Source organism: Anabrus simplex, chromosome 5, assembly GCF_040414725.1.
Source record: "Anabrus simplex isolate iqAnaSimp1 chromosome 5, ASM4041472v1, whole genome shotgun sequence".
Lineage (NCBI taxonomy): Eukaryota > Metazoa > Arthropoda > Insecta > Orthoptera > Tettigoniidae > Anabrus > Anabrus simplex.
In genome coordinates, this window is record NC_090269.1 from 20,770,422 (window position 1) to 20,784,270 (window position 13,849).

At 41.0% G+C, this 13,849-nt stretch overlaps 1 protein-coding gene across 1 annotated transcript in view; it reads right to left on the reverse strand.

Annotated features, from left to right (window-relative positions):
- The window catches only part of LOC136874332 (cell adhesion molecule Dscam2), a 1,095,748-nt gene extending 1,083,614 nt beyond the window's left edge, over window positions 1-12,134 (reverse strand). Inside the window, exon 1 of the mRNA XM_068227756.1 lies at window positions 11,816-12,134. Coding sequence (XP_068083857.1) covers window positions 11,816-12,134 — 319 coding nt within the window. The remainder of the gene's footprint in view (window positions 1-11,815) is intronic.
- Window positions 12,135-13,849: the final 1,715 nt, after the last annotated feature.

Genomic DNA, 13,849 nt, shown 5'->3' on the forward strand with positions numbered 1-13,849 from the left:
GCACAGGCATGAGGTTTTGAGATTTTTCAGGATCCGCTTTATTCTCTCGCTCTCACACAAAGTTACTGTCCTTGTCCCCAGGAATGAAAAATCCGTTGCTGAGTCATTATTAAAGTGGAAATGTGGTTTAAGGTACACTCTGCAGACTTGTATAATAACGGTATTCGGAGGGTCAAGAAACTCTCGGGAAATTCTGTAAATCTGGATGGTGAATACTTAGTAAAGAATTAACAACTACAAATAAAAATATAATTTCTATCAACATATTAAACGTGATAATTATTAAATCTTTATGATTCCCCTTCGATTGGATTCAGCCTAGATTTACGAGCGGATGTCCTTCTTGACGGAAACTCCATGTGGATGGATGTTTTCAATATTACACCCTTCAGTGGCGATTGGTTGTGTTGTATGTTGTATGTAAATGAAGACCCCGGGTTATTGGAATAATAAGACAAAGTTGAAATTCCCGACCGGGGGCCTCTGAACCGAAGGCCAGTATCCTGATATTCAGACAGCTAGCCAGACTGTTACATAACAATTGTTATTATTATTATTATTATTATTATTATTATTATTATTATTATTAATATTATTATTATTATTATTCTCCTACCGCTTTTCGCACATCTCCAAACTGTGTCGCGTATGTGGATTTGACTCTGTTTTACGGCCGAAGTTCTTTCTGACGACAAATCTATATAGAGCGATGTATCACTATTGCGTGTTTCTGTGGTGGTTGGTAGTGTGTTTTGTTGTCTGAATATGAAGAGGAAGTGTTAGCACAAACACAAACAGCAGGTCCCCGAGCCAAAAGAATTAACAAAACACAATTATAACCCTCGACCTGGCCGAGAAACGTACCCTGGTCCCTCTGAACCGAAGGCCTCAACGCTGACCATCCAGCCAAGCAGTCGGCCACGAAGTTACATAACAATATTAGTATCACTGTTTATTTCCAGATGTAAGTTGTTCGTTGAAAAAAGAAAATTTGAGTAAATGTATTTGGTTGAATGATTTATCGCTCTAGATTTTTAAATGCGCAATATCGAAGGACAGAGTGACGCTAAACGTTAGATACATTTAAGCATGAAGAATCACGTCTTTTTTTTTTTTTGCTAGGGGCTTTACGTCGCACCGAAGAGAATCACTTCTAAGTTCTCTCATTTTTTTAACTCTTTTTTTTTTCAGAAATATTATCTTCCCAAACATTTGCTTTGCGTTTTGTGAAATATAATATAAAATTCCTGTTAACTTTGGCTATGGTCCAGTAGGTGAAGAGAGATAAAGAAGAGAGGAAAGCCTGAGGGTGGAAACTTGGAGATGAAGGTTAACGTGGGGTGGGGGACACGGAAGATGTCCCAACACCAGCGTTAACTCGCCATGACACGGACAGTAGGACCGTAACGGAAAATGCACAAAGAAATCCAATAACTACAACTGACGCAAGGAAAAATACAAGTTAAAAAAAGGAGTAAAGCTTGAGGCTAGTACGAAATGAAGGCAATGTAGACGAAGAAGAATGCACAGGAAAGATATATATCGTGAGCCTCTAGTATACGTAATATTGGAAGAATGATAACTGGGAGTATGAAAATAAAGGTATGAAAGTGAGATGTATGAGACATTCTTAAGACGAAAGAGGAAGGACACGAGAGGTTTCTCGAACAGAAAAAACAGCAACAGTGCTGAGACCAGAAAATGATAAAGCAGACACACAGAAAGTTGGATTTGTTTTATTCATATGATCTCCCGCGGCTGTCTGAATAGTCCGTTGTCTGGCGCAGCTGAGGTGAAAACAAGGCATCTGGAACAATACTGGGATATGGTGCGAGAGGGACTCCGTAACTTAAGACATTTATGGAGTATAATAAATGATCCCTGTCAGGAAGTGTCTCTTTACGCACGACAAGTGAAAGTACTTTTAACCAGTAAGCCGCAGTATTTTACCAAATGTGGTCTTAAATACTTGCTGTCAGAAAAAAGAAAAACTCTGCTAATAAATTCAAAGATCCAGTTGACACCCTTCTACGTTCCATTTCATTCAGCGTTAATATTCAGTCCACTAAACACAAATTTTATGTAGAGTATTTCATATGTAGTACTATATCTCAGTTAATAACATTTTACATGGCATGTATAAGGTAAAAATAATAATAGTCATATTAAAATCGTTATGACCGTCTGTACATTAAATATTTTGGCGAAATTTTCTGATAGTTATCTTTTTCAGGTAAAATAATGTACATCTACTGATTTTTTTAAAGCTTTGGTATCTGCCTGTTAATTTGTCTTATAAATAATTCTAACTGAAAAACTCCAGGGGATATGTCAACCAAACTTAATATCCATAGTTAGTTTATGGGTCCACACCATTTCAAAATCCGTGAATAGACTGAGCGTTTATAGGAATACAGAAACAGTTAATTTACCCTCCCACAAAATATCCCTGATCAACCTTAATAGAAATCTACCTACCTTAATGGAAGTCTATTTCTGAAATATTTATCTCATGTACACGTTTCCGATACTAGGATTAACACGGTATATATTATTGTCGGAATGGTTTACAATCTAAGTCCAAGCGGTCATTGCCCAAAGTGGGTGCATGTGGAGCTGATTTCTTATCACTAGAAAACTACTGGAAATATTTTAACCGAACTTCGCATTTAGAATCCATTTTTCCAAAGGTCAGGGCGGCCTGACCGAGGCGGTAAAGACGTGCTCTGTTCACCCAGAAAGACGTGGGTTCGATCCCCCGTCAGAAAGTGGAAAAAAAAACCAAAAACAATATTTCCATTTTCGGAGGTGCATATGGCCCTGATGTTCACAGAGCCTGCGCCAAGAATGAGTACCAGGTTAATTCGCGGGGGTAAAGGCGGCCGGGCGTAGAGCTAATTAGTACCCCCTACCAAGTGCCGAGTTTACATATAGTGGAAGTGTTTACCTTCCACCCCTCCAAGGGCCTTCATGTCTTGTACGGAGATGACTTTTATCCAAAGGTGCGTTTCAGGATCCATAATATTTCCGAACTGGGGTGTATAGGAAGACTGAAACAGTGAGTATACTCTCACACAAATTATCTATGATCAAATTTAATGGAAATCTACCGACCTTAATGGAAATCTTTTACTGAAATTTTTCTCGTGCAGGGTACTACTTTTCGATAGCAGGATTAATAAGGGAGATATTATTATTATTTGAATGTTTTATGTCTAAACCCAAGTGGGCATAGCACTTGGAGTTGATTTCCTATAACGTGAAAACTACTGGACATATTTCAACAAAATTGCATACTTGTAATCTACCTATACAAAGGTACTTTTTAAGGCTGCACCATTCACATGTTCGCCCGTTGTATCTAGAGCCTTTCAAGATATATCAATGTTGAGCATAGAATTAATAAAATATATCTGAAAAATCTGTAAATGAAGGCAGTGCCCAAGCTTCCTTTACTTTGCAAAATGATGGTGAATTTCTGAAATACTCGACTGGCAGGTACAGTATATCAGCACGTCCGAAACTGTTTGTTAGATTCTTGCATACACAATTCATGAAAGGTATCCGCCGGTAATTTACTTGTATGTTCATCTGGATAACTTGCAGCACGTAGTTTTCACTGTCGAAAATGCAAGGGGTGTTGTTCTGAATCTGTGGAATACCGCTTTGATGGCAGTTTTCATACTTTACCAAATTGATCATTTTGCCACTGGACTATGGTATGAAGAAGTTCCGTACTTCTACACCTTCAACAGACAGGCGGGCATCTTTCACAGAAGCAAACGGAGAAAGAACATAGAAGGCTTCTCGGAGATTAAAAAGAAACATACCCGACTGAGTAGATAGGACGGTACAGCGCTGGCCTTCTGAGCCCAACTTGGTAGCTTCGAGCCTGGCTCAGTCCGGTGGTATGAAAGTTGCTCAAATACTTCCGATTTGTGTCCTGCGGGACAAATTTCCGGCAATTCGGCGTCTCAAAAAACCGTAAAAGTGGTTAGTGGGACGTAAAATGAGTAATATTGTTCTTGTTGGAAGGGTATATGTACTGCACCCAAATGAATCATAATGCTTCTATTTGCATTTACTACTGCACACCATGAAACGCCCACTTCGATCACTGACTTAAGGACTGCGAACAAACAACAACGCGCCGTCCAGCCGTGTGTGTTGACAGCGGCCCATTGATGTCAGTGACCAGTGGAGGCTGTCCCGCATTATTCGGAGCGCACGCAGAACCACAGTTTGAGAAATCACCAACACATACAATGGGGTGACCAGGCCCATGCTTCCGAGCACACGGTTCATCGAACACTGCTGCGTATGGGACTTCGGAGTCGACGAACTGGTCATACTCCCAATACTGACTGCACTCCATCGAGGTGGGTACTAAATCAGCGCCTTTAGGCTGTGGATGACTGAATTTTTTTTTATAATTTCGTGTGGCTATTACTAGCCGATTGCAGCCCTTGTGAGGCAGACCCTCCGATGAGGGTGGGCGGCATCTGCCATGTATAGGTAACTGCGTGTTATTGTTGTGGAGGATAGTGTTATGTGTGGTGTGTGAGTTGCAGGGATGTTGGGTACATCACAAACACCCAGCCCCGGGCCATTGGAATTAACCAATTAAGGTTAAGATCCCCGACCCGGCCGGGAATCGAACCCGGGACCCTCTGAACCGAAGGCCAGTACGCTGACCATTCAGCCAACGAGTCGGACACTGAAAAAAAATGAAAAAAGACGCCTGATACAATATCTAGATTCTCACAATGTCTACGGCCGAGAGCGTGCACTCCTATTTCCATAAGAGGCTGTGGGACGTGGAGACAGGCTGGTGGAGTAGGTGTGATGATCTGGGCCAGAGGTATTCAAACTTTTTGGTTTCGTACCGCCGAAGTACGCGTACATTGCTATTATACCAGAAATAACAAATGATTGTTGATGAATGCCAAATAATGTTAACAATCATCTTCATCATCATGTCCGGCTCCATGGCTAAATGGTTAGCGTGCTGGCATTTGGTCACAGGGGTCCCGGGTTCGATTCCCGGCAGGGTCTGGAATTTTAACCATAATTGGTTAATTTCTCTGGCATGGGGACTGGGTGTATGTGTAGTCTTCATCATCATTTCATCCTCATCCAGACGGGCAGGTCACCTACGGGCATCAAATCGAAAGACCTGCACCTGGCGACTCGAACATGTCCTCGGACACTCCCGGCACTAAAAGCCACACGCCATTTTATTTCATTTCATTTCATTTCATTTCATTTCATTTCATTTCATTTCATTTCATTTCATCCGCTGCTTATCCTGCTTTCTCAGTGAGCCATGAAAGAGTTGTGGTGATGGATTTAAGAACGCATGCCCTTCCAGACACCACGGGTTCTCGAACTGAAAACCCCACCCCAGTAAGTGGTGGTGATTATTGTTTTAAGAGGAAGTACAACTAGGCAACCATCCTCTATATAACACTAATCAGAGAGAAAAAATGGAAGGGGTCCGACACTTCGAAAAATGAAGGTATCGGCCAAAGGAAGACAAGGGCCACGAAGGGCGTGAAAATGAAAGACTCCCTAGCCCTCGCAAACCTAATAGCCTCGGGGTCGGAAAAGAACGAGGGTTGACCAAGAGAGGTCGGATAGGATAGATGAAAGTGAGGAGTCTGGCAAAAGTAAGTGGAAGCAATGCCAGGACTCAGCTAAGGGCCCCGTGGATGCCAACCCACGCTCCAAAGTTCAGAGCCCTTTGAGACCCTTTTATTCGCCTCTTACGACAGGCAGGTGATACCGTAGGTGTTATTCTACCGCCCCCTCCCTCAGGGGGGCCACCCCAGTAACCCCTTGAGACGATTCCGCGTGGTACGCGTACCACACTTTAAAAACCACTGACCGGGCGAGTTGGCCTTGCGGTTAGAGTCGCGCAGCCGTGAGCTTGCATCCGAGAGACAGTGGGTACGAGCCCCACTGTCAGCAGCCCTGAAGATGGGTTTCCATGCTTTCCCATTTTCACACCAGGAAAATTCTGGGGTTGTACCTTAATTAAGGCCACGGCCGCTTACTTCCCACTCCTAGGCCTTTCCTATCCCACAGTCGCCATAAGACTGCCGGTGCTACGTAATGAAAAATAAAAGCACTGATGTGGGTGATGTCTGTATGAAACACACCGGGGCTCATTATTGCGGTACACCAATCCTGTATCTGGAGGACATTGGTATCTAAGTCCATCAACGGCGTTCCCTGATGGTGATGGCCACATCCAACAGGAGAATGCGCCGTGTAACATTGCCAATATTGTGAAGGACTAGTTCGAGGAACATGATAGTGAATGTTCTTTAGTGCCGTTGGCTCCAAGTAGCCCCTATATGAACCACATTGAAAATTTTAGGTTTGACTTGGAAGAGTGGGTTTGTGCTACATCGCCACCATCTGTCCTAACGCAGGAATCGCCCCTCCTCATATAAGAAGGGAAGTAGCAGCGGAAGTTGAACATCGGAAGCATTCGACCGACCCACGTCACTCCCTTTACGGCCATCAGGTCAATGAAGAGTTTTTAAGAACAACCATACCACTTGCTAAATGGGGCTATGAACAAGGAGACATGACCTGTGATTGTAGACTACTACAGGATGAGGAGCACCTTCTAGTTTGACAGCATTTACCATGACCGTGCACAAAGGAAGATGTTTTGCAGGCCAATGATAAAGCTGTCCTTGTAGCCGAATATTGGAGAAATATTATTTAGCAGTGTATCTGAACACGGAAAATAAAAAGTAAATACCACCGCCCAGCAGTGTACAACAGCTGCAGGACCTACTGTTGCACTTGTGGTATAGATACTCCAGGGTACCTTCCACCATTTCGTTGAGTCGATACCTCGCCGAGTGGCGTTGGTTCTACATCACATTAGCTAGGTGGTCATAATGTAATGGCTCATCGACATACATACGTACATACATACATACATACATACATACATACATACATACATACATACATGCATACATACATACATACATACATACATACATACATACATACATACATACATACATACATACATACATATATCTTCAAATATCTTAATTACAGAACTCTTATGTCTTCATGTACTTCTCCTAACCAGAGATAATCACATACGCCCACATTGTATTTGTATTATACTGTATAGCGACATGTTACTTATTCGGTATAACACAATTCTTCATCGTTTTCGGGCTGACTTCTCCTAAATGTTGTGCTTTATTGTACACTATTCTCCTATGATCCCTTGCTTGCTTACTTAAAGTCATTGTTCTTCCACTGAAAGTGAGTTGTTAAATTTGCTGTTGATTCCTTGTAGTAGTTTCATCTTTCCATACTACCTGATGAATTCCCAGCAGAGAGTCATTCAGGAATATGCAGGCGTTGATTACATGAGTTGTAAAGTAAGGATTTAATTTTTAGAACTACTTCCCTTTCACTTGACATATAATCACAAGTGTGTAATTCCTTCAAATTATATGTAGATTTCATAGATATTTAAAACTTTATTTGTATATACTCAAAAGGACCTAGAAGACTATGTCAAAATATTTTTGAACTTACCTCCAATAATGCCCTGCTGTCTAAATCCAGTTTACTTTAATATTCAGCAGCCAAAATAAATGCTTAACATCTCAAATTATTCCATCAATATGTTTCTTTTCCCTTCTTCACTCTCTCATGTAAATTACGGCTGTTAAAAGGAACTGAGGGAAGAGCATACTCCTTTATACCAGTGCCAAGAAGAACTCAGCTTTATCAAGTTTCCACAAAGCTTCCTCTCTGTATAAGCCCTCGACTGTTATTCCAAGTTGAATACTTATCCTCGCCAATGACGCTGTAATTTCTACAGAATCCTAGTTCAGTCTCAGTATTTGGAGACTCTATAACATCGTAACAGTAATGGTAACGGAGAATCGACAGAGCAAGAACTGAAGTGCCGAGAAGGATGGATGTCATAGATTCAGAGAATTATAATTTCAAGATACCTAATTTTCATTAATTAATATGAATACAGCATGGCCGAAAATACACCGAGAAAGTTTATCCGGTTTAAATAATTGCACTGAAGTAAACAAACCTTCAATTCATATTGGTTGAGTTTGGTTTTAATTTTAGTTTTAATGAATGATATGTAGCTATTTGGACTGGAACTCTAAATACTTCCATCTGAAATGCACAAATTTCACTTCAATCATCAAAGAAATGTCTGTGTTTGAATATCAAATGATCAAAATCAAGTTATTTAAGGTGGAGGCTCAGATTAATGAAATTAAATCATCGAACACAACGGTGTAAATTAAACAAAGTGGTTGCGTAGTTGTACTTCCTCTTAAAACAATAATCACCACCACCACCACCACCACTGTTCTGTTGCTACTGGTCACGTGCCTTTGAAATGTTCCCTCTTTGGCCGCATGAATACAGTACGTTATGTTTTGGACAATTCACTCCGTGGGATTTGGTACTTATTAGTACTAAGCCTGATCTTCAAAGTCCTATATGACATAGATTTGGGCCGTTTTGACGATTTCTTTTTCTTTCATATTATTGAGCTTTCTACCAACCCATCTTTTCCATCATCATCTGAATTTGTTTGGATTTGGTAAGTTTTGGAAATAAGCTTGTCATTTATCTCGAATAAGGAGTTGTTATTGAGGTACAGGCGTTGAACTTATCCAATACCATACTGGCATTCTTGTCGTTCGTTTCGTTCAGCGAGGAGGCAATATTTGGGAGACATGGCATCATAAACGTACAATCATATATAACCTGACCTTACTCAGCTGCTGGCAGACACATTTAATTTCCAATTGTCATTAAAGGAATGTTACTTCCTAGGCAGGGGAACGAAAGTTGATGTCAGCCAATCTTCAGAAATTTATCCAGTGTCTTATAGTATATCATTGAAAAGTTTGACAATTTTACCAAAACTGCCTTCATCAATGAATTTCGGCATCTCAGCCGAAATTCCTTTTAGTCCACGGTTCTGTCTTTCATCCATGTGTCACCGAAAACCTTCTGTACGTTAGTGTAACCTTTGAAGCTGAAGCTTTATTATATTGCTAAATAACCCTTTCGAACAGATTATATAAAGCTGCAAAACTCCCTATAAATAGTTTTCGAAAATTTGAAGTAATATTTTAGTTTTTCTAACACGGTAAACGTGCATTATGCACAATTTCATAATAATTTAAGAAGTAACTCCACATTACCCCCTCAGTTTACCTAACAGTGCACGCCAATGTTTTTCTTACCTTAGTCTAGTGTTTCGCAGACCGAGCGAGTTTGCTACGTGGTTTGGGTCATGTAGCTGTAAGCTTACATCTGGGAGATGGTGCATCAGGATCACACTGCCAGCAGTCCTCAAGATGTTTTTTCTATGTTTTCTCATTTTCACACACGGCAAATACTCGGGATGTGCCTTCATTAAAGCAACAGTTACTTCCTTCTTATCTCATCGTCAACGCACGACCTGCCTGTGTCGGTGTGACGTAACAAAATGTAGCACGAAAAAGGCTTAAGAGATGAAAAAATGAAATGGCGTATGGCTTTTAGTGCCGGGAGTGTCCGAGGACATGTTCGGCACGCCAGGTGCAGGTCTTTTGACTTGACTCCCGTAGGCGACCTGCGCGTCGTGATAAGGATGAAATGATGATGAAGACGACACATAAACGCAGCCCCCGTGCCAGAGAATTTAACCAATGATGGTTAAAATTCCCGACCCTGCCGGGAATCGAACCCGGGACTCCTGTGGCAAAAGGCCAGCACGCTAACCATTTATCCATGGAGCCGGACGCTTAAGAGATTATTTTCTCTAATTCCGTAGTCTAGTATTCAAGTAAAGGTGCCCGATCCTTATCTCGCAGGTAACCAGAGAGCAATATAAAGGAGAACATGATACATTTAGATAGCATACGACTCACTAACTTAAAAAGGCCCTCAGCTACGAAATTGAAGAGTCAATCAAAGCTTTCCATATTCGACTCCCAATCAGTTTCCTTTTGCTGATCTGCCACTTGCTTTATTTTTTCATTTTATCTTTCACGTGTGTTCTTTCTTCCTTATCCTGTGCTCTTCACTTGAATATTGAAAATATCTCAAGAATGACTAACTCAATCAGTGTTGAAGCTTTATGAAACTTGAAAGCAGAAACGAACTCGTTTGAAGACTGAAAATAAAATATTGACACGTTGGGATTGGTTAGGAGAAAACTCATGTATGAAGATGGAAAATGAAGTATTTGCTGACGGGATGGAACCTTCAAAATCTCCAAATGAACCATAAAATAACTACTCCCTTAAGGAGTGAGTTGGCCGTGTGGTCAGGGACGCGCGGCTGTCAACTTGCATCCGGGAGATAGTGGGTTTGAATCCCACTGTCGGCAGCCCTGAAGATGGCTTTCCGTGGTTTCCCATTTGCACACCAGGTAAATGCTGGGGCAGTACCTTAATTAAGGCCACAGCCGCTTCCTTCCAAATCCTGGGCCTTTCCTATCCCATCGTCGCCATAAGACCTAACTGCGTCGGTGCGATGCAAAGCCACTATCCAAAAAATAGGATTACTTGTTCAAAAACTTCGGAATCCGTTCAATGGGAACGGAGATTGTACGTAATAAAATTGTGTATATCAACATCGGAAGAATGTTCAAGCAGAAGTATCAGGAATGGATTTCCCTTTGTGAGGTTCCATTACATTAAATGCGAAACAAAGCAATTGAAATTGCAAAATAAAATTCTTCTTCTGTTATAATTATTATCATCACTGAAAGAAGTGGGAGTTCAGAATACTAGAAACTAGTCTAAGTTGCTCTGTAGACTATTCCACTGTGGCGACGCATACTATTCCCTTCTTAAAAATAGCAACACTTCCCACCAAATGTAAAGTCAAAATATAATCCCCCAAAATACCAAGTTTCATTAACACTATCCTTTATTTTTGATTTGGTCCTGTAAGTGTTTGGTATAAAACACACTATAGCACTAAGATTTTCCGTATGCACACCTGTGCTATAAAAGGAATACTGTTAGTTAGTAATGGTACTGAAAGCAAATGTAAAAAAAAAAAAAAACAAAAAAAAATTCTTTTCCCTTTGCGAAGAGCTAATGATAATGAATATTGAATATTGAATTTTCACGACCGCATTGTAATCGAAACCTACTTTCAACCTATTAGGTCGTGTTACGTATATTTAGTACGTGTTGAAGAGATGTTAAGTACAGAACAAAAATGGCCAACCAGACACCAGTGGGATATTCATTGACTTGGCCCTCAACGGGCAACTTAAACGCACTCTACAGTGTGATGGTAGTAGTACCAGACCTGTAGCTCAGATCCTTTCCAACAGAACAAAGATGGCCTAGGCCACCATAGCTCAATTGGTAGAGCAACCGACGCGAAATCGGGTGGTTGTGGGTTCGGATCCCACTGGTGTCTGGTTGACCATTTTTGTTCTGTACTTAACATCTCTTCAACACGTACTAAATGTACGTAACACGACCTAATAGGTTGAAATTCGGTTTCGATGATAATGAATATTTATTACAAGTGTAACTTAAATATCGATAACAGACAGTGCAGCTCCCACGGGCACAGTTGATAGGTAAAATATTATATGACGTCACTTCCATTACACATTGTGTAGCCTAACGTTACGTCATGTCACGTCCCGCAAATTTTTGAATGACCCCCAACCTAAGACGTATTTATATCAAAATAATACGGTTTTAGTTGCTACGAATGTCCATTACCTTAACCGTATAATTCATTTATCGTTCAGATAAGTTAATTCACTCACCAGCTCTCACTTGGACATCACGCGAAATTATTCTTCCCACAGCATTGGACGCCGCACAGCGATACACAGTGCTGTGAATGTCTTGTCGGTAGGCGGCTGGCGGAAATGGCAGTAAGATAAGAGTGCCGTTACGCAGCACCCTTCGTACTCCATGGACATCACCCACTGGAGTACCATCCACTGATAGCCAGTCCACTGTAGGTGGAGGACTACCTGACGCAGAGCAGTCCAGCCAACCGCCGCTTGAGTTGGAGAACTCCAGGCGAGGAGGAGGCTCCAACAAGAAGCTGGGACCACGCAGGTGAGAGTCGAAGGCCATCGCGAGCCCTGGAACAGAACACAAATAGTTTTATTAGGATGGTGGCGGTAATTATTGCCTTAAGGGAGAAAAATATCGCGATTGTCAGCCCTTATTAATATTATATTGCAGAAAAACGGAAAATTAATAACCAAATCTGAGATTCAACGAAATAATTTGTAATATACAAACATACAACTTTTATGACGAAATATAAATGAACTCCTATAAAGAGAGCATGTGCTCCCTGGGTCGCTGCACACTTGAACGATTTATGAAGGCTGAACTCTACATGAGGTAGTGGTTCACTTCAAACACTATAAAACAATGACCCTTTCCACGAAGTCTGGAAAAGAGAATCTCCACAACGCAGTTGTTTTGTCAATTGCCTACGAGTCAGTTCGTATGGCTAGGCACTCCGAGCCCGAAGACGATCCGGTGTGGCAGGAGCTAGCTGAAAGATTCAATAAAATGTATTTGCATGAACCACGGTACTTAGAAAATTTATGATTTCTGTAATTACTGCTTGACATCTCACGAATCTGCATTTTCCAAAATGTAGTGACTTCTAGAAAAAAACAATACTTTCTGGAAAATTTCACGCACTCCTTCAAAGTGAAAAATCAAGAATTTTCTGATTCAACACATGTAATACCAAGCTGAAGCCGCATCCTTCAAAAAATAATTATACAAGTAAAAGAAGAGACAAAGAAGTGATGTTGTTGAAGTTTGGTAATCGGGCCAGAAGAATAGAAATGTAGACATTCTACTTCCACGCAACACAATGGGGAAGGGCTATCTTGCCTGATAGGACTGTGATGGAAGGGAGTAGAGGTTTAAAATATTATATGATGTCTATTCAATTCTATTTCTACATGCCATTACCTGGGTTGAAACCTCTTTTCAACGTTTCATGTGAAGACAACGGCGCAAAATACACTCTTACGGTGTTAAAAAGTACTTAAATCGCTTCTTAAGGGTTAAATCCGTCATTTCGATATCCATGCCTATTGATGGCAGTATATTACAGGTATCTTGAATACCCGAATCAATTCGGCTGTGCTTTCCAAAATAAATATTCAATATTCGATATTCATAAAATACTGTATAGAGTCTGCTGTGTGCGGAAGGGAAAGAGATACGACGATCTCCTTTGGTAGAATACAAGATGGTCAACAATGACGCCATGAAAATAATTTAAACTTTGGTGTTACTAATGATGATGTTAAGGGGAGAAAGGACGACAGTATCAGGTCTCGTCAAAAACAGTAAAGGAAGGAAGTGAAAGTAAGCCCGTACAGTGGGCTAAGAGTAGCGAGTTTGTCCGTTATCCGGAGGCCCCGGGTTCGATTCCCGGCAAGGACAGAAATTTTTACCTGAATATGAGGGCTGGTTCGAAGTCCACTCGGCCTACGTGGGAATAAATGAAGAGCTATCTGACAGTGATATACCGACGCCGGTCTAGAAATTTAAGAATAATGGTATAGAGGATACCTGATGCTGATCGCGGGTCACCTCGTAATCTGCAGGCCTTCGGGCTGAGCAAGAGTGTTTGGTAGTCCAAGGTCAGTCAGAGTTGTAGCGCCAATTTTGTTCTGTTCTTGACAAACATTACTAGGCCTATATATATTGAACACGATCAGAATAGGCTATTCCAAATCCTATTAATTTCAGGAAGAGTTTGAACCTGAACTTGACCATCGGATACATTATGTAGTACACCGCTGGAAAGCTGT